This window comes from Spea bombifrons, chromosome 11 (genome assembly GCF_027358695.1).
Source record: "Spea bombifrons isolate aSpeBom1 chromosome 11, aSpeBom1.2.pri, whole genome shotgun sequence".
Lineage (NCBI taxonomy): Eukaryota > Metazoa > Chordata > Amphibia > Anura > Pelobatidae > Spea > Spea bombifrons.
In genome coordinates, this window is record NC_071097.1 from 34,036,967 (window position 1) to 34,058,409 (window position 21,443).

A 21,443-nucleotide genomic window follows, 5' to 3' on the forward strand; every position below is an offset into this window, starting at 1 on the left:
ATACCTCTTTTCTGTAATGTTTCGTGTTTCTGCTTACTACACGCTTTGCGTGAAACATGTTTCTTCACCCTTTCTCTGCAATGCCTCATTTCATTAAACCTACCACAGCAAAGTATTTTTAATTGAAACATTTCCCAGCATGCATTGCTTTGCGTTTAACCCCTTCTCTGCAGCACGACGCTGAACATACACCCGCTTCAGAATTCTTTATTTAGCAAGAAATAGGTTTCTAAGATGTGATACTTTATGTTAATAAGTCAAAGGTTAAGCATTTTGAAATTCCCGTCATCATTATGATGATCTTGCGTTCCTTTTAAGGATTACTTTTGTGGAAATAAAGAATTCTGGGAATTGGCTGCGTACCTCGGCCCTGGGCCTCGACTCTAAAATGTTGTTATTTTGGGTATAATAATGATTCTTAAGGAGACGGTGCATACATTTTGTCTCATTAGTCATTTTTTGATTCTAGGAATATTTCGTTACCTTAGCATAAAACAAATGTGATAACCATGTGGTAAAACTGGATGCTGCTTTATGGCTTTCCCGTGTGGCCACAATACCTTAAAGGACATCTCCCTCCATTTTATTTTTATCAGGTTAAAAAGAAGTTTTCAAAAAAAATGGGCTTTTCTTTGCCCCATAATATAATGTTTTCAGGCAGCTGAATATCAGCCATTTGTATGATTCTCGCTCTGTTATCTGATCCCCGATCTACTAAACACCCACCCGACTCCTTATCATACTGCCTGTGGGGAACAATAGAATGCCTCAGTCTTAATCACCCAGACCAATGAAAGTCTATGGAGGAACGGACTTCATTAGCATCGCCATAAAGCATCAGCTCTGTGTGGTGATTAAGCCGGAAAAGTCCTATATACTATATACAGCGCTGGGGGTTATATTACTGTATACAGCGCTGGGGGTTATATTACTGTATACAGCGCTGGGGGTTATATTACTATATACAGCGCTGGGGGTTATTACTGTATACAGCGCTGGGGGTTATATTACTGTATACAGCACTGGGGGTTATTACTGTATACAGCGCTGGGGGTTATATTACTGTATACAGCACTGGGTGGTTATATTACTGTATACAGCACTGGGGGTTATATTACTGTATACAGCACTGGGGGTTATATTACTGTATACAGCGCTGGGGGTTATATTACTGTATACAGTGCTGGGGGTTATATTACTGTATACAGCGCTGGGGGTTATATTACTGTATACAGTGCTGGTGGGTTATATTACTGTATACAGCACTGGGGGTTATATTACTGTATACAGCGCTGGGGTTATATTACTGTATACAGTGCTGGGGGTTATTACTGTATACAGCACTGGGGGTTATTACTATATATAGGGCTGAGGGTTATTACTAAATACAGGGCTGGGGGTTATTACTGTATACAGCGCTGGGGGTTATTACTGTATACAGCGCTGGGGGTTATTACTCCTTATAGTGCTGGGGGCTATTACTGTATATAGTATGACGTAGAGAAAAAGCTTTTAGTATCTCAAAATACACTTCAGATGGAAGAGACCTACAAGGTCTTGAAAGCTAAGCTTTCCCTGCTTTATGTCGGCCCAATAAAATGTATCAACTTTGGCCAAAGAAGACTCCATCTTCTCTATGACTGATAGGACGATATCCAATTTCTTGAGAGCAATTTATTTCACCTATGGATCATTTAAATGCGCTCCCCAAATGGACGCACATCGTACTATGATAAAAAGATTGGAATGTGAAGAGCGCTTGTGCAATTTCTAACAGAACTCTATAAGTGGAATATCTCTTCTTCCGTTGTCGTATCATTTATTGGATTCTCGCTGTTCCCGTCCTGAATGATAACAGCTGGTATTCTGCGATCGTCACTGATTGTGTTACAATTATTATTATCCGTTCCCTTTTCTTTCGGCAAATCTGTGACATCATCATCTGATTCTTCGCTAGAATCACTTCCATCCATTGATGGGAGAGGATGCCATTTTCTCTCCTCAACACTGCAACAGCAGAAGAAAGACTTCCATGAATTAGACTCTACTGTAAGCACATACTTAAAACGTAACAGTGGTGGTGCCACCTGCTCTGAGCCGACTACCTAGGCTACCTTTAGAGTAGGAACGGCTCCGCCACGTCCGTGTAGCAAGATTTAGGGCGAGGTGGGAAGGACTGAGGTATGGCCACCTGCCTGGTCGTGTCAAATGGCGGCCATTTGGGAGGTTCAATTGGAAAATCAATCAATTAGGCCGGTCAGGGGAGACCAGATGATCTCCATAACAGGTCCATGCTCCCATTGCTTTAAAATTGGGACAGTGGAACAGCTACCCAGGACAACGGGACAGAGCCTAAAAATCAGGACTGTTGGGAGATATGCTGCTGGTACCTCTGTTTAATTCAGAGTTCAGCCAACTGGGATATGTGTGTCAGTGGGATCAGGAGTTTTTACTCATGTATTTGTGCCTGTATATTTTTTTCATATATTTACGTGATCAGTGTTGAGGAAGCCACAATGGCCGCCACTCTATGTTTTAACCTTCTATACAGACCTGAGATATTGCTTTCCTTCCAATTCTTCCTCAATGGATCTGGAGCCGAACATCAAACCCCTTGGGAACTTTTGTTCCATGGTTACTGTAGCACTGGTGATCTAAGAGGCAGAGGTGGGAATGAAGAATGAGATGAAAGAATGAGGTGAAATGGTATTTGCCCCTTACCGATTTCTGCTTATTTGTCACATTTAAATGTTTCAGATCATCCAATTAATTATCGTTTTATTTATTGTAGATAAAGAGTTCATCAAAATCTATTTCAACCATGTGAAAAAGTAATTGCGCCCCCCTAAGCCTTTGACCTGATTGTGTCATCCTTGGCATTCTTTTACATCGCTGTGGAGGAATTCTATTCATTTTTCTTGGCAGAATTATTTTTTTTCGGTTTGCAAGTATTTAGGTGTGACAAATACGCAAAAATAGGGAAAATCAGGCAGTGTAGATCTTTTGGGTGGATCTGATGGGCTCGTGTTTTCCTTTAAACCTAAAATACTATGTTACTATGTAAAGTATACAAAGTGTAGTTAGGAAACATCTAGGACGGGCCATGGATTTCTGGAGGTCTCACCTGCGCCATCCATAACTCCTCTTTCTTCTTAGTCATGGCTGCCTGTGTGTCTCCCATCATGGCGATGAGCAAATTGAACATGAGCAAGAAGGCAATGACACAGAAGGACGCGTAAAGGAAGCTGTACATGTCGGGGAGGTCAACGTCATAGTTGTCAGGTCCATTGAGAACATTCAGGAAAAGCTGGTAGGTGCTGATCAATGATATTGGGTATGGACTGAACGCTCCCAGGGCTTCTGGATTCACTGTCTGGAAGACGATATAGAGAGCTGGAACGGAAATAAAGAAGGAGATGGATAGGACAAAGGAGGACAATGATTGGCTTTCGCCCTTCAATAGAGAGTAAGAAGTCCCACACTGTAAGGTGAGTATATTTCTATAACCATTAAAACACATTAAAATTACTTAAACTTAATTCCTTTTTACTCTTTTTGACCCCCCAGAAAAAGTTTTTCCTGGAATTGTTTGGAATTGCAAAAATTTCACTGTAAATTGTTGGTGCTCTATAAATAAAAGATAATAATAATAATAATAATAATAGTAATAATAATAACAATAATAATAATAATAATATTTTTATTAATAAGTGTAGCCAACAGTAAAAAAAAAAAAAAAAAAAATAGAATGTATTTAAAGGTATAAAAAATATCCTTAATTCCAAAAAGTGAGAGGTGGTGTAATAGGTTTTTGGTCTGCACAGAGGTTACAGTTAGGAAGGTTCTATAGGTTACGTTGTAAGATCGTCGAGTTCCAAACCCTTTTTTCCCCCCCACATACCTGTGCTGTACCCAAACACAACCACAGCCATCAGCCAAACAAATTTGAGCAGATCACTTGCTGCCATCTGGAATGAAGAGAGACTCGGTGTCAGAAATAAGGATAACAGTTAACAATCACACGACATTAGATTTAGAATAAGAATGATGTAGACTTGGACTAGAGCTGGTAGTAGCTTCCAAATTAACTATTTTTTTTTCATCCCTTTACTGTTTATTCTTTAAAATAAAGTAGAAAAGACTTTGAGTGAAAGGGAAGATTAGTAACAAAGTAACATTGTAGTAACATAGTAACATTGTAGTAACATTGTAGTAACATAGTAACATTGTAGTAACATAGTAATTTGGGTTGAAAGAAGTCCCATTGAGTCCATCCCGTCTTCCTATCCCGCCTGCTTTTCATCCAAAAGATTGTCACTGTACCTTTTGGATAATGATGGTGAAAGGTCCGAGCATCTGGAAACCTCGGGCAAAGTACATGACGTAGCACCATCCGAGAACCAACGCCATGGACATGGGGACCACCTCTCCGTCTGTGTTAGTGAGTCTCAGAATAAGGGTCACCAGGATCAGGATGGAGAAAGAAAACCTAAAAGGACACATATTAGGATAATAGTACATATTCTTACATTATTATATCGCATTTCTACATTTAATTTATATATATTTGTTAAATTAAAATACATTACATTGTTTTCCATATTTTTAGGAACTCCATTCTAATACTATTGTGCAGGAAATTGTAAGAAATAATAATAATAAAGTTATAATAATATCTGGAATCATGTGCTTTAATTACAGTGATCGTTGGCAGATATGTTCATATTTTACTCCAAAAAAAAAAAAAGAAAAACATTTTAAGCTGCTCCTATAAAACATTATAATAAGCATGATTAATCCATTTTATTTTTAACTCTGAAAGTTAAATTGCATGAAAAAAATGCAGGCTTCTAAGAATTTTTTTGTTGGAAACAACATATCGGTTGCCGCTTAGATGTCATGTGACAATTAATATTTTCTGGCAAAAATTACAAATTACCAGGCAAAATTTGACTTTTTTAAAATAATTTTTGGGACTGGTTCGTGTCTCCTGCATTACTAGAGGAGATGTTCTAATGCCGCGATTAGTTATAAAAGAGTAGGTGTTTTGTGTTACAGAATAGTTTAAGGAGTTTAAAAGTTACAATCTCACCTGATGACATGAAAAGGCTCCTCCCAAATCTTGTAGGTTACAAAACACCTGAGTCCTGCTTTCCACATCTGTACGATCTGAAGAAATATCCGGGTTACAGCATTTTTGAAACTTGCCAAATTCCGAATATATATATATTTGCGGTCTAAATTTCTGCAGAATTTTATGCTTTTTATCGCGGTATTTATTGAAATGTAACTTTATGGCGTGGACCTCACGCAGAGATAGCTACGCAGAATGTCTCAAATGTATCTGTGCATTTTCTAGTAATTTGTTTTGTCTAAAGAACGTTAACCATTTGGCTTCTATCTTTTTTAAAATGAAGTTTTTTTGTAGGCACCGTTGATATATTGTTGCTTTTAGTGACTGTGCAGTCATGTTTAGGGGTTGGTTTTACCCCCTGCCGAGGCTTTAGTGGGAAAGAACTTGGGGACAAGAAGAGGAGAGTGGGGGGGGGGATCTGGGTTGGCCAAACAGCACTTTCATGGCCGGAAAAAGAAGAAACTTACCCCGGAGACCCAGGTGAGCAGCGATTCTCCCGGAGACTCCAGGTCGTACCCGGCAGTCCCTAGGTCTTTCCTCCAAGGCTTTGGTTCAGCCCAGGGAATCCTTACCTCTATCACTATGAATAAGATGGCTCCGATCACAGATATGATCTCCCCACACAGTCGCAGAAGATCCTCGGATGTCACGTATGATTCCTACAAAAATGTATTAAACCTTGTAACGAGAAACATATTGTACTCTCAGCTTATATACCGTGTGCGCAAAACCAATTTAGAACGTATACGGTACATGGTATGTATGAATTTGGAGATACATTGTCTTTTAACTTGTTGTGCGATGGCGGCTCACTGATTTTGGGTAGTGAGTAGGGTGAAGGTCTGGTCAGACCCAGTAAGGTATTCTGGTGGGCTGTATTTAAGAGCAATGTCCCTGGAAATGGTTATTTAACTAAACAAGTGAGTTTCGAAGGATTGGCCCTTATTAAAATTATTTTCCAGGAGGGTGTAGTTGGAGACGCAGTCCTCTTTTCTAATGTTTGCTATTAGACCCTTTTGCCCTTGTTATCCTTGCTTTTCTCTACGTGTACCAGACTCCAGCTATCCTTGGCGTGTTCTCTCTGTGTACCAGACCCCGGCTATCCTTGGCGTGTCCTCTCCTTGTACCAGACCCCGGCTATCCTTGGCGTGTCCTCTCCTTGTACCAGACCCCGGCTATCCCTGGCGTGTTCTCTGTGTGTTCCTGTGCTCGGCTATTCATTTACTGCCGCATTGCCTGCTTTTTTGGGTTAGTTTACACCAGTTCCCCTTGCGGAATAACTCTGTGGTTCTGTTAATGGCATTATTTTTGTTATAAGGGATTTTATCGCACCTGTAGCGATTTCTTCACATACTGAGTGATGTCTCTGGAGCTGGTCGTGTTGTCTTCTCGCGGTTTAAGAGGTCTGTTGGCACAACATAAGGACACGCAGATCATATACAGCACGTAGGCAGCCGTCAGGATCCAGAAACACGGCCTCCCTCTGTGACGCCATTTCTTTTTTAGCAAGCTTTTAACTGGGGGGAAGTTCAGGATTTTTCGAGCCTTTTCGTAAAGGAAAATAAACAAACTTAGTTTTTTGGGGGTTCAGAAATGATATTTTTGGGGTACGTCGCTCTCTGTAAACCCCCTCACCTGACTTTTGTTGGAGGACACTATGAGTTCCAGAAGAGATTTCTCTTTTTCCACAGAGTCGATTTCTGACAAATCATAAAACATGGACGTAACGGGACCGAATGCCCTCTGTAGTTTCCCCTTCTTCTGTACCAAGTGCTGAAACATCTAATAGAAGGGAGGGATATTTTTTTGTATTTCATTATCATTGTATCCATGGTCAAAGTCAATCTTTCAAGTTTTCCACCAAAAAAAAAAAAAGCCTATGGATGGTCTAAGGATCTCACCGTGACATTCCCCTCGATAGCAGCCATCTTCAATGGTGTGAGCCCCTCTGCGTTCGGAATCTGGCACAGGGATGGTCCGGTTAATCGAACTTCCCGGGAGAGCAAGAAGTCCAACATCTGGCAGGAGAGGACCTTGTTTGGTTGGAGAACCAGGATGTGCAGAACGGTATTCCCTGGGGAGTAGAAGACATACATTGCAGCTCGTTTAGAAAAAACTACTATAAAGTGGTGGATTTTCATAATATAAACATTTATTAGATACCGTTAAATCCTTAAACCTTTACAGTTCCATGAGGCTACTAGAGGAAGAGATCACTTTGTCCCACATCTCAAAGTCTTCCATAGGAATTTAGAATTGAATCTGTAATAAGTCATCCTTGTGGAACCTCGGTTGACCCTCCTTACCCCAGCTGTCTTGCGCTCGTGGGTCAGCGCCATTATCCATGAGTAACTCGGCAATGTCGGTGTTTCCCACACAAGCAGCGAAGGTCAAAATGTGTTCCCCTGCAGAGTAAAGAATAATATTAAGCCAGGGTTAATATATATAATATATTTATTTTATATATTATATATAATATCTTTTATATTATATATAATATATATAAAATATTATATATAATATATATATTATATATAATATATTTATATTATATATAATATTAATATATAATATATAATATATATATATATATATATATATATATATATATATATATATATTAATATATATATATATATTATATATAATATATTTATTATATATAATATATTTTTTAGGTTTCCATACAGTATGGAACCTTTACCCATGTTTTTTTTTTTTTTATTAAAAATTATGATTTATCTTTCGTAATTGACTAGAAGGCTTTTTTTTTTTACATTTAGTTTTTTGCGCATTGTGAATTTGCTTCTAGATTCTCTTTGTGAATGTTGACGAAAGTATTTGTTACATATATCTTGTTTCTTGTTTCGGGGCATCTGCCTGATCTGAGTTTACTGACCAAAGTAAAAGATGTTTGTGGACCTTAGAGCAAAAAAAGTCCCCGTAGCGCGAGGCGAGGAGACATCAGCGTTTCCGTCTATCAGGAGCCGGACCAGATTGATGTTCTGATTTACACTCGCGATATGCAAAGCGGTTTGTCCTGGGAGGGAAGACAAAGGGAAAGAATCTTCTCTTGGTTCATGTTATTCGTCATAAGCAATGTAGAAATGTGTAACATCTAGAGATGGAAGATTTCTGGAAATTTTGAAGCCGTGGTAAAAATGCAGAGTGGAGCAAATAAAAAAGTTACACATTCTGGAGCGAATGTTCCGTATTCTATTCTGATTTATCTAGTGATATCTAAGCATTTGTTCACGTGTATATCACAGTTGAAATCCCTGCTTTAATACAGAATATTTAATTCACAATATCTTGACCTCTTAGCTTTTTCCAAAGCCTATTATTAGACCTTTTGTGATGGTCTAATAAAGAGTTAAAGTTATTCAGCAACCTTAGTAAATTCCTCAACATAAAGATTAAGGGATAAATGAGAAGTAGAAGCCAGGACCGGTACATTTAAGGAAAGGAATTCAGTTAACGGTCTTACCCTGATAGAGGTCCGAGGTCATGGGTTGGTTTACAAGATCAGGAGCTCTTTCTATGAGAATCTTGGCCGCTTCCAGGTGATTGTGCTGGACGGCAACATGAAGAGCCGTTTCTCCCACAGCCCCTAATGATACAATTTAGCCAAATAAACATTACAACAACAGAGAACATATCCTTACTATACGCATAATGCGAAGGACCACAGAAACCAGGGCCGGACTCGGAATGAAATCCTGTCCTTATAACCCGTTATATCCCTGTATATTCCTCATATTATATATTATATACTCTCCGACCCGTATAACTAATCCTGTCCTTATAACCCGTTATATCCCTGTATATTCCTCATATTATATATTATATACTCTCCGACCCGTATAACTAATCCTGTCCTTATAACCCGTTATATCCCTGTATATTCCTCATATTATATATTATATACTCTCCGACCGTATAACTAATCCCGTCCTTATAACCCGTTATATCCCTGTATATTCCTCATATTATATATTATATACTCTCCAACCCGAAATAACTAATCCCGTCCTTATAACCCGTTATATCCTGTATATTCCTCATATTATATATTATATACTCTCCAACCCGTATAACTAATCCCGTCCTTATAACCTGTTATATACCTGTATATTCCTCATATTATATATTATATACTCTCCGGCCGTATAACTAATCCCGTCCTTATAACCCGTTATATCCTGTATATTCCTCATATTATATATTATATACTCTCCGGCCGTATAACTAATCCCTCCTTATAACCCGTTATATCCTGTATATTCCTCATATTATATATTATATACTCTCCGGCCGTATAACTAATCCCATCCTTATAACCCGTTATATCCTGTATATTCCTCATATTATATATTATATACTCTCCGGCCGTATAACTAATCCCGTCTTCATAACCCGTTATATCCCTGTATATTCCTCATATTATATATTATATACTCTCCCCCGTATAACTAATCCCGTCCTTATAACCCGTTATATCGTGTATAATCCTCATATTATATATTATATACTCTCCGGCCGTATAACTAATCCCGTCCTTATAACCCGTTATATCCTGTATATTCCTCATATTATATATTATATACTCTCCGACCCGTATAACTAATCCCGCCCTTATAACCCGTTATATCCTGTATATTCCTCATATTATATATTATATACTCTCCGGCCGTATAACTAATCCCGTCCTTATAACCCGTTATATCGCTGTATATTCCTTTTATTATATATTATATACTCTCCAGCCCATATTTAAAGGCATCTATTGGATCTGATAGCACAGCCTCTGTGGGGAGCGGATTCCACATCTTTACTGCTCTTACTGTAAAGAACCTTTTTCACTGATTTACGTGAAAATACTCTTTTTCTTTTCTGAATGGGTGACGTTTCGTTCTTTGTACTGGCCTTTTAACGAGTGCCTTTCACTTAGCTGTTTTTGCCTCATGCCAAAAAATGTCAGCCGACCTCTGCCCACAGAATACATCGTGTACATGCCATTCACACACGATTCACTGCATATCCTATGTTGCCTCTCAAACTGATCGATCCCCCCATATTCCCGATCTCCTGGAATTGCAGTTTTCACCATTAGACCCCAGGGTTTCCGTCCCTCTGACCTCGTATTTGGCAGGAGCTGCTTCAGTACCGACCTCTTTGAAGTTTATCACACGTCTCATCCTCTAGAAGTTCCCGTAGAAGAACAACATTATTTTCCTTGGCAGCCAGAAGAAGCGGCAGCTCCTGAACCCTGTTCCAAAAGCCCAGAAACAATTGTCAGCTGCTAACGGATCATTCCGAGTAATATTCATGGGATAGACGCCTCGCAGGCACTCAGATTTTTTAAATAAAAATGTAAATAAATTTAAATAAAAAAAAAAATATTATTATAATTATTCTTATTATTTTCTGGTCCTTCATTGTTGGAAGCATCTAGTGTATATGAGAAACACTTATATTTTTATTATTATTATTATTATTATTATTATTATTATTATTATTATCATTATTTTCTGGTCCTTCATTGTTGGAAGCATCTAGTGTATATGAGAAACACTTATATTATTATTTTTATTATTATTATTATTATTTTCTGGTCCTTCATTGTTGGAAGCATCTAGTGCATATGAGAAACACTTATATTTTTATTATTATTATTGTTTTATTATTATTATTATTATTTTATTATTATTTTATTATTATTATTTTCTGGTCCTTCATTGTTGGAAGCATCTAGTGTATATTAGAAACACTTATATTATTATTATTATTATTTTATTATTATTATTATTATTATTATTTTCTGGTCCTTCATTGTTGGAAGCATCTAGTGTATATGAGAAACACTTATATTATTATTTTTATTATTATTATTTTTATTATTATTATTATTATTATTATTATTTTCTGGTCCTTCATTGTTGGAAGCATCTAGTGTGTATGAGAAACACTTATCACAATAGACCTAGGTTTATTTATCTAATTGTTAGCGAGGTCACTTTCATCCTGTATCTGTTGTCTATATACAGGGTGATCATTGCTATAAGTGAAATCTCTGTTTAGACAACACTTCACCGCTAATGTTTTTACCTGTCTGTCACTTGAGATGAGAGCGTTTCAAGTTCAGCTCAAACCGGGCCAGGAAACCAGTGCGGCTGCTTCCATCATAGCCAATATATATAATTTATTTTATGATATGGCGCCATCATATTCCACAGCGATGTGCAATGATGTATATCTTACTTTTAATGGTTAAATCCCCATTATGTTTGAAAGATGATGATTATAGCTGGAAGAGCAGGCACTGGATCTGGCTCGGGTTGAGGGAAGTGGCAGCCAAAGTAGAGTCGGCTCCAATTCTTCTTCATCTAAAGGATTTTATGTTGGTGGACGTGGAAGGTGGGACTCGTGGCTTGGTGCCACACATGGAGCCAAGCCAGTCAACAAGCAGACTCATCCGCCATTACAGAAAGTGATACACAGTATGTGACCACGCAGAGATTTAATTTATTATAAGGACATGATGAACCTCCGATGATGACATTTTAGATTACGATTAATATTATTTAATAAATTAATAAATAAATTCATTTTGTGAATGGGTTCCGCTAATTACTAATCCGTAAATTATTATGTGCAGAAATTAGATTGCCAAATAGTTACATTCTTCTTCTTCCAAACTGCCTTGCTAATCTGAGATATTGGGGGGTATCTGTACGTTGGCGGCTCATAGAACAATTATCTGGCACGGAACACAGGAGAATATATAACAAAATTCTACAGACGTATAGAGGAACAAAAGTCTTTTTTTAAAATCTGGATACATTTAAAAACAAACAATAAATCAAAAATTAGTCATGTGGTCCAACTAACACGATCTGTGTTATTTTTAAGGTAATTGTAGTGGCCAAAGCAGGATAAGATTACTGTATGTCCACCTTTTGAGGAACCTCGTCGACCTAAATCTGGGACGTTTTGCCCTAGAAGCAACTTTTTCATTTGGAGTCCAATTGGAAGCATAATTTTTAATTTTAAAATGGCATTGTATTTAACATAAAAACCCATTAGTAACGCAGCATTTAAGGTGCGTAAAGAGATAAAAGCGGATTTAACGTTCTGCCATTGGAAAAAAAACAACAATATAGCCATTTTAGCCCAAGAGAAAATCCCGTCTTTTATCGAAGTAGACCTTTTATTCGGCCAACATGGAAAATGAGATAAAGTTTTCAGGACCTCAGAAGTCTGTTCTCTGAGATCCTTTTTAACTTTTTTTCCATTTTGGCCCCATAAAAAATATCAGCTTTGACCGAGGACGCCAACGTTTTGCCATCAAAGAATGGAACACAATATTACATTACTATCATGATTAATGATAACGATTGTTTTATTGTATATATTCTATTTTTGTGTAATTATTGTGATATTATGGCGACGGGGCCCCGCATAAAGCCATTGCCGCCACTGATTTTACTCTACCTTCTGTGCCGTACGAGTTCTGTGGTTTCATCTTCCAGTGACTGACCCTGTCCTATCCAGGAGTTCAGTCCATGGATCACTTGGGCGAACATCTCAACGTCTCCCCGCAGTCGCCATATTCCAGGATAGTGTCTCCACTCGTCAATACGCTTCATGGTTTGTCTGACTGTGTCACCGAGACCTGTATTTCTCCATCCCACCCCCTCTCATTCTCGCCGTACCTGTTCCTCTACTGCACGCCTTCACCCATTGTGTCCCGGAGAGGTTCTTTGCCCTAAACCGAAGCGATGTAGAATGAGATCACATGCAATTTAACGCTGACTCCTTGTGGTTGTGAAAATTATGTTTAATTGTGTTTATTTTAAGTAAGGGATTTCAAATCCCATATCATATTTTTTTTTTTTTAAATCGAATAACGTTCATTTATAATTAAATATAATAATATATTATAATAATAGAAATTAAATAATATAAATAATATATATATTAAATATTAATAATAATAATATATTTCTAAATTTTTTATGTTATAGATGATAGTTTTTTTTTAGATAAAAACATATGCAAAATCATATGTGATGTGAAAATTGCTGAATTGTTGCGCAATCCTAGCAAACCTGTTCATCTGGTTCTCGGTAATAAAATCAGTGGTCCGATGCTGACGTCTCTTTATCGGACGCACACGCGGTTCTGCTTAACAAAAGACAACCATTCCGGTTATTATAAAAGAGGCCGCAAGGTGTCACTGCTTCCCTTTCTTACAAAAGTCATCCCAAAATGGAAAAACAAATATATATATATAAAAAAAGATTTTATCAAATTCTGTTGATTTCTTTTTTCTTTTTTTCTTACTCTGATTAAGTATGTTTTTATGATAATGCACTAGTAATTTTTGTGTATATGTATCTCTAAAAAAATTCTTATGAGGCACAAGTTACCAAAATTTTACACACTTGTATTTATGATTCTTGGTCCACTTTTTTTTTCCATCAGTGTCATCTTATTGCTGCCGTGGACATTTTCCTGACAGTAAACAGTCTTTGTAATGCCTCCCAAGTGGTAGCTCCAGTTTTTAGGGCAATGTCCCACCAAAATGCCCTACTGTCTGTGGTGATCATGGGGAACTTAAATAATCTTTTACAACCACCCACTGGGCTGTAAAATCGACCACGGTCGGGGGTTTTTGAACCTCAGACCTCAAACGCAGCTCCAACGTGACCACTTTGCGATGAAATCACAGTGGTTTGCTTTAATACATCACAAGGTAGGTGGACATGTATGGTTGGATACCGTTCTTTCCTCAAATCCCTTCTCGTCCCGTGTCTGACCGTACCCCCAATGGAGCTATCCATCTTTGGGCTCCTGTTCGGGGTACGGATAAGGATGCTTCTTGGACCTGGATTAAGCTCTTGGCCAAGAACCCATGAAAATCCACCCATTTCTTCTAATAAGACTCCCGTACCTGTCCCTCTCATATATTAGACAGCTTTACCTCCTTCTCTAAGCCTGTCCAATATCTTCTCTCCCCATCATCTACTACAAAAATGGCATTGTTTATCTGGCGTTAACTACTCTGACACCCATTAGTGTGGGAGTGGGACATGTCTAAACTCCGCTCCCATGACCCCAGGATTTTAGGCTGTGACCCGGAAGCGGAACTAAGCTATGAAGAACGGCCCTCCATAATGTTAATGGGCAAAGGCTGATTGGCAGCTTGTTATGTGGCAAAAGGGCTACCACCTATTGGAGCTGCCACTCTAGGCCAAGGCTTAGTTGGCCCAACTCCAGAAAACACCACTACTTTTGGACAAACACCGCTATTTCCCTATGTTATTAAATTCAAACAATCTGGAGTGACCTCTATAGGGAGACCAGACGGTAACCGCCACAACTGGGAGATACTTCCACCGCCTCATTCTGTTTGTGTCGCACGATCGTATAATTAAGAGTGATATAATAGCGTAGAGATATAAGAGGGAGCTATAAATAAATCCAGGTGTAGCCGGTGATTCACCAAAATGTGCGAATACTTTTGGTATTTTTAAACCGTCCCTTTAAAGTTTTTTTATCAACAAAATAGCCCAAATAATTATTATTATGGTGCGATACGTTCGTTATTGTTAAAATTAAGAATGCAACAAAATAATAAAAAAATTAAAATTACTGTTAATAATCTTAAAATAACATTCGATGTTGATTTTGTTTGTTAGATATTAGATATACATTTAAAGATTAACCCATGGCTATACTAAATATTAAAGTATTCTTAATCTACATAGATAAAAAATCTTTAGTAGAGGCTGCAGCTCCTGAGCTGCAGCGCAAACCATCCTCGCTCTGAACTGGTTTTCTTACCACTTAGTAGCCATAAGATAGCAGGAACGCATGCGCGCCGGGGGTCCTATTAGACCCCCAGAAACTCTCGCAAGAGACAGCGCTGGAGCTGGCTGCCGGTGAGTATGGCACACGCGGGCAAGCAGGACATCTCTTCGGCCAGATATACCTCCTGCAAGCCCAGGAGCTTTGGGGTGGAGAAAGAGACAGATTTGGAATTTCCAATGGGATGGAGGTTTAAAAATTAACCAAATACCCTGAGGTCTATGGTAGGGTATGGTGAGGGTAGTTAAAGGGCACAAGTATATACATACCCCAAACTCTCCAAATAAAATAGATGCTCTTCCAATCACTCAACTCAATCGGCGGAACCTCAAGCAGAGACGTCTTGGGAATTACTCACTAAGTGACGTTCTGTACAGTTTAGTCTTATAAATCCCTGTGGCGTGTTATTGCATGTGCCTTGCATGTTCTCTTCACGCTATATCTAAATGTCAGCCTTTTCAACGACTTACAGAACTCGATGAAATATATGCTACTTTAGTATTAGTAACACACGCGCGCACACGCATATACCGGCAATATACACAGAGACATTACAGGCGCGGTTAAACTACGGCTTAGGTTTTGTTGAGTTGTAATCACCGAGGTAGACTGATTTACAGAAGGTCACATGAGGATCCCCACTACATATTAAACGAGCCACGCCACGGCTCATGCTAGGATAAGGGCCAATGTAACCAAAGTATCCCATGCGTCATCATATTATACAGCAATGTTATAAAGTGAAAGTCCAAAGAAAGGTATTTTTTCAAATATTTAGTTATTTTTCATAGTTTTATTTGCGCTGTGTGGATGGTTATATAGATGTGTATGTGTAAGCATGCGCGTATGTGTGTGTATGTGTATATACTGGCGATTGGCTCTCTGTTATGCGGCAAAGGGGCTGCCGCTCATCTGGACCTGTTTCCCTAGGCCCAGACTGACACAAACTGACACAAACTAACACAAACTCCTCCTCTCTTTACCCTTTATGTATACGGTGTTATAATGTATACAGTTTATTATTTTATATTATTATATATATATGTATTATAGAGCATATAACATATAACCCACCGTGTTATAACCAGGTGACCTTTGTTTTGGATGTCTATGTATTTGCAGCTGGGGAAGGACACATTCCCTGATTCCACGCGAGTGACGGTGAAGCCAAGAGATTAATTGGTAATTATGTAACTTAATAAAAAGAACACACATACAAAAAATATCGGACATTAGGTCCAAACTGGAACCAGTCTGCATGAATTCGATGCACGCCATGTCTCCTGCATTTGTGTACACTGCGCGTTTTAACCAGCTTAATGAAAAGTCAGGTCCCATGAAGATCGTTCCTGGACGCCCATCGATTCAAAGCCAAGATGGAACAAAAAAAAATCTTCTAAATACCGTATTGGCTCGGATATAGGCCGCCCCCGTATATAGGCCGCACCCTAAAAGTTTGGTGCTTTTTTAAAGAAAAAGTTTTTTTCTTTAAAAGAGCACCAAAAAACATGCTGCCACTCTGTCCTCTCCACCCCCCCACCGAGATATGCTGCCACTCTGTCCTCCCCCCCCCGAGATATGCTGCCACTCTGTCCTCCCCCCCCCGAGATATGCTGCCACTCTGTCCCCCCCCCGGGATATGCTGCCACTCTGTCCCCCCCCCCGGGATATGCTGCCACTCTGTCCTCCCCCCCGAGATATGCTGCCACTCTGTCCCCCCCCCCGACTTACCAGAGTAGACTCCCGGGTGTCTTGCGGGGCCGGAGGGGGACATCTATGCACATCGTGTATACAACTCCCGGTGCCGGCACTCAGCCCTGCAAGACACCCGGGAGTCATGCGGACGTTCGGACGATGCGCTTAGACCACCTCCCGTGCCGGTACTCCCCCCCCCGTGGGAAGTGCTGGTACGGGAGGCTGCCTGAGCGTATCAGACAGTAGGATGCAGGTCCCCTGCACCGCTGCGGGGGATCTGTATCCTAACCCCGCTGCCTGCCCGGCGCCCGGGACTGCATGTCCCGGGCGTCGGGCGCTAGACCCCGAATATAGGCCGCACCCCCACTTTAAAGACTTAAAGTGGGGGAAAAAAGTGCGGCCTATATTCGGGCCAATACGGTATTCATAAAGAAAGTGTGGAGGTCAAGGGAGCAGACCGAGAATGCATCTGGCTGAGAGCCCCGCACACTCGCCCCGTGCCCTGCTCCGGCAGTTGGATGTGCCCGGCCCTGGTCATGGGTCTGACCTTCATGGGAGCTGAAAAAGTGCGGAAAGTAGAATTTTTTATTCTCTGGGAAATCTTGCAAAAAAAAAAAAAAAAAATACAGGAAAAACTTTTTGGGTTCGTCGCTGTCTGCCAGCCGACAGTCGCAGAATAATGATTTAAGTCCGGCATCATTTATCATCTTCAGGCTTTGTAAATCAGGTCTTGACTCAATTATGAAACGATGTCTAATAAAATTCTTCTTGCAGCCTTTGGACGGATCGGCACGATGTTCACAAGATGTGACGGGGAGAATATTTTGAAACCCAACGCTGGAAAAAGTTACCAGATCAGTTATGTTACTGTACTGACAATAGATTCTTCATGATTGATACAATATGTATATTAAGATCTGGTGGGTCTCATTCTTTCATTTAGAATGTTCTAAGCCAGGGCCGGCCCTACAATGGAGCCGACTGGGGCAATTGCCCCAGGTGGCACTTTAGAAGGGGCGGCACTTTGCCGCCCCAAGCATTTTTTTTTTGTTGCTCGTTTTGAAGCGGAGGAGAGAGAGAGGGGCGCCAAGTGGTTTTCGCTTACCCGCTCGGCGCCCCTCTCTCTCCTCTGCGGCGAGTCTCCCTGTTCGGTCCCGGTGCCGGCTCGTAATGATGAGCGCCGGAAGTGGCGTCAATTTCCGGCGCTCAGCATTACAAACCGGCACCGTGGCAGAGCAGGGAGACTCGCCGCAGGACTCTTTAAAGGTAAGTACCGGGGGGGGGGTAAATAATGGCGTCGGCGAAGTTTAAACTTCGCCCCAGGCGGCGTTAAGTCTTCGACCGGCCCTGTTCTAAGCATTCTAATAGATATTAAAGTTAGCGACAGCCCTGTATAGTTTTTTTTTTCATACTAAAAGATAGAGTAAATATAACCGTCAAGACAATTATAGAATATTGTAACATATGTAAAACCGTAGCTCATGTGCCCTGAGATGCCACCAGTGCCCGCAGGGACAGTATCAACGAGCAGCTGGTTCCAGAAGCCAATGAACCAGAAACTCATTACACAACAGGACGGTAAGATGCTATTTTACTAAGATTCAACGCTGTCAAAACAAATCCCAGCGAAATGCCTGCGTGTCAACACCGACTTAAAGCTTCACGAGACCGCAGATGGGCAGAACGCGGGTAGCTGGGGGAGGTTTAGAACTCCGATGACGGCACAGAATAAATATTTAAAGAACGTTCGCTGGGATTGGGCACCCCAGCTCGGTCAGCGCACACAGCTGAGGTTGTGTGTATACACGGAGACGGAGGGATATAAGCGAATAAGATCCTATGGGGGCACATTTTCGGTAGGATTTTATTCGGAAAAAATATTCATTTGAGACACGAGTTAAAACTTGATTGGCTGGGTTCCCAAGGTGTGATATGGGTAATCAGATTCTAATCTACTGACATTAGGACCCCCAAATCATAATAGTAAATGTACATATACTTGTACACCCCTTATCTTAATTTACAGATAAAGACTTTAAGTATCAAATAAAGGGACTTTTCCATCATTTGGCAGGGTATTCCATGATGACCGCCATCCAAATGTCCATACAAGCCAAAACTCCCCCGATTTCCCAATATAAAGTGCGTAAGAAGTATGTATGTATCTACATGATCTCCAGCAGAGTCAATGTTCAACCAGTCTCTGGGCCATCACTCGGCATTATGTTGGTTTCGGCCTTGCTCAGTTATATCTCATGGGCACTATCGTCTGATGAATACTAAGGAGCATCCATGATCCTCTAGCTTTAATCGTAGGGAAGGGCTATGATGTCGAGGAACCCTTGAAGACAACTTCTTGGTGGCCAATGACTCCACACTATACTCCGTTCAACGAATGCACCCACAAAGCAGATCAGTCCATGATATTTCATAACACGGACTCCTATTGTGGACTCATTCAATCAATGGGAGTAACATTCAGCCACCTCATTGATGAAGTTTCCTGAAGCACAACATCCATGACCCACAGACCACCAATTCACCAATAGGTTTACAGCCATCAGGGTGGTTCAGCAACATAAAAGTAGCCACTTTCCCTGCCGTGGCCGCATTCGACGCAATAATCACAGAAAGTAGTTTTCATCTACTTTATTTCAGGTGTTCAGGTATCTACCACCATGAATACATTCCTCTCTGGCGGCTTTCATTCATACATGCGGAAATCGCCAATCACTTAGATGGAGACCCGTTTATTTTTACATTTTAGAATGTACCGTATTTGCTCGATTATAAGACGAGTTTTTTTCAAAGCAAATGCATAAGGCATATAGGGGTATAAAGCATTTCGGGAGGTAGAGTGGCATATAGGGGGTTAAAAGGCATTTCTGGGGGCAGAGTGGCATATAGGAGGGTATAAGGCATTTCTGGGGGCAGAGTGGCGTATAGGAGGGTATAAGGCATTTCTGGAGGCAAAGTGGCATATAGGGGGGTTAAAAGGCATATCATGGGGCACAGTGGCATATATGGGGTATAAGGCATTTCTGGGGGCAGAGGTGCAAGCCTGGGGGCAGATTGGCAAATAAAAGGAAATAAAGACAAAAAAATATTTTTCTCGATCACAGCTTTTATTAAATATAAAAAGTTAATTAATATTTACTAGTAAAAACGTTTTTTTCCTATAGGGTTGTCTTCTATTCAGGCTTTTTCTTTTTTCCCCCTAATATTCAGATTTTGGGGGTTGTCTTATAATCGAGCAAATACAGTATTTATAAAAAGTAGAATTACGTTACCAGCTTCTGTCTAGAAACATCTACAAGTTGGCCATCTTATTAGATGCAGGTCATCCAAAACAGAAATTATCACGTCGACAGATCCAACGGGACACGCGGAGCCGACAAGATGTTTTGGCAGATAGAAAATAAAATAATAAATAAAGAGCTTAAAGTAAGGAACGATTTTTGAGACTGTTTTAGTGAATATAGATATTCCCTAAAAAACAAAAACGATCACAAACGTTACTCATACGCAAAATTCTCAACAAGGGACATCGGCCAACCCCTCCCATAATGAAAAGAAGCGTTATACAAAGTAAAACCTTTATTAATAGACATCAGATCAATGATTTCGTACAACAGCTACACGGCACCGGGAAATCAGCAGCATCTGTTAAACATTCATAAGAGAACATCGATAACCGATAGTTTGGGTACAACGATAAAAAGCTTATGTGTTCGGCACACGGGTGCATTTATTTTAGCTAATGCAAAACATATAGTCAGGCACTGGATATTAACATTGTATATAGCCCTGAGTTTGTAACACGCAATAGCCATCTATTTTTATTTATTTATTTTTTATTTTGAATAAAGTGCTAAAAGCAATTTTGAGTTACATTATGGCATTATAGAAGAAAAAAAAAAAAAAAAAAAAAAACTAATACAATATCATTATTCTAAATTTGCATTAAAGCAGAGCCATGTTTTTTCTAGTTTTTCTATTTTTTTTTTTTGTAAATTAAAAACAAAGTTCCGAAACCTCATAACATTTTATATTAAAAACGAGAATGAAATTAGAAAATCGGCATTACATCTGAAAGCACCATAAATCTGGAACAATGATTACTGTAACTATTACTTCTTAATGAAGCGATACAATGTTCCTATAAGATTACCCCAAATATCCACCTTATTTGAATACAGAACAAAAAGACAGTGGTTTATTAGATTACCGGATAAAAAAAAAAACAAAAAAAAAACAGTTTTTTTTTGAAAATGCGGCGTAGCTAAGCTTACATAGAAAACAGAATGCCGAGTTTAAATTTTATATATAAAACAAAAAAAAAAAAAAAAAAAAAAAAACACACAAAAACAGGGACACACAAAATACGATACACTCTTAAGCGGTCTTTTCATAGATTGAGCCACCGCTTCCATGAAGTTGAAGATGATTTCTATATTGTTTATATAAAGTGCTAACGCGGTACCGCAACTGGTTGCAAGCGCCGTCCAGAGGGCAAACGTCCCAAATGTTGCAGTATTCATTCTTCGGCATTTAAATCTCTTCAAGCGTGTAAAATGTTTATTTTAGCGATGAATTAGACATTGTGTCCCTGGCTCTTGTAAAAAAGGAGAATACTCCATAGAGTACAAGGTTGCTCGAAAGCCATCGTTAAATATACACGTCAGTATAGGATTAAAAGACTAAATTAGAGGTTTGGAAGGGATTAGCAGATTCTCCCTGG

The 21,443-nt window shown here is 39.5% G+C and overlaps 1 protein-coding gene across 1 annotated transcript; it reads right to left on the reverse strand.

Annotated features, from left to right (window-relative positions):
- Positions 1–1,728: 1,728 nt before the first annotated feature.
- On the reverse strand, positions 1,729–12,768 carry LOC128468615 (transient receptor potential cation channel subfamily V member 6-like). The gene is made up of 15 exons (XM_053450364.1): positions 12,629–12,768; positions 10,306–10,403; positions 8,622–8,744; positions 8,034–8,174; positions 7,441–7,539; positions 7,036–7,208; positions 6,770–6,916; positions 6,467–6,679; positions 5,707–5,793; positions 5,093–5,169; positions 4,324–4,489; positions 3,902–3,968; positions 3,125–3,393; positions 2,554–2,654; positions 1,729–2,007 (listed from the first exon to the last, which is right to left on the reverse strand). Exons 1-15 carry the CDS (start codon positions 12,718–12,720, stop codon positions 1,782–1,784), a joined length of 2,079 nt encoding a protein of 692 aa, XP_053306339.1. The 5' UTR covers positions 12,721–12,768; the 3' UTR covers positions 1,729–1,781.
- Positions 12,769–21,443: the final 8,675 nt, after the last annotated feature.

Excerpts from the sequence above, each read along its gene's own strand:
- LOC128468615 (XM_053450364.1), bottom strand. The coding sequence starts at position 12,720 with ATGTTCGCCCAAGTGATCCATGGACTGAACTCCTGGATAGGACAGGGT. Across the intron at positions 3,969-4,323 it reads TCACCATCATTATCCAAAAG|ATGGCAGCAAGTGATCTGCT; the intron begins GTACAGTGACAA and ends TCTTCATTCCAG. Across the intron at positions 3,394-3,901 it reads TGTGTTTGGGTACAGCACAG|CTCTCTATATCGTCTTCCAG; the intron begins GTATGTGGGGGG and ends TTTCCGTTCCAG.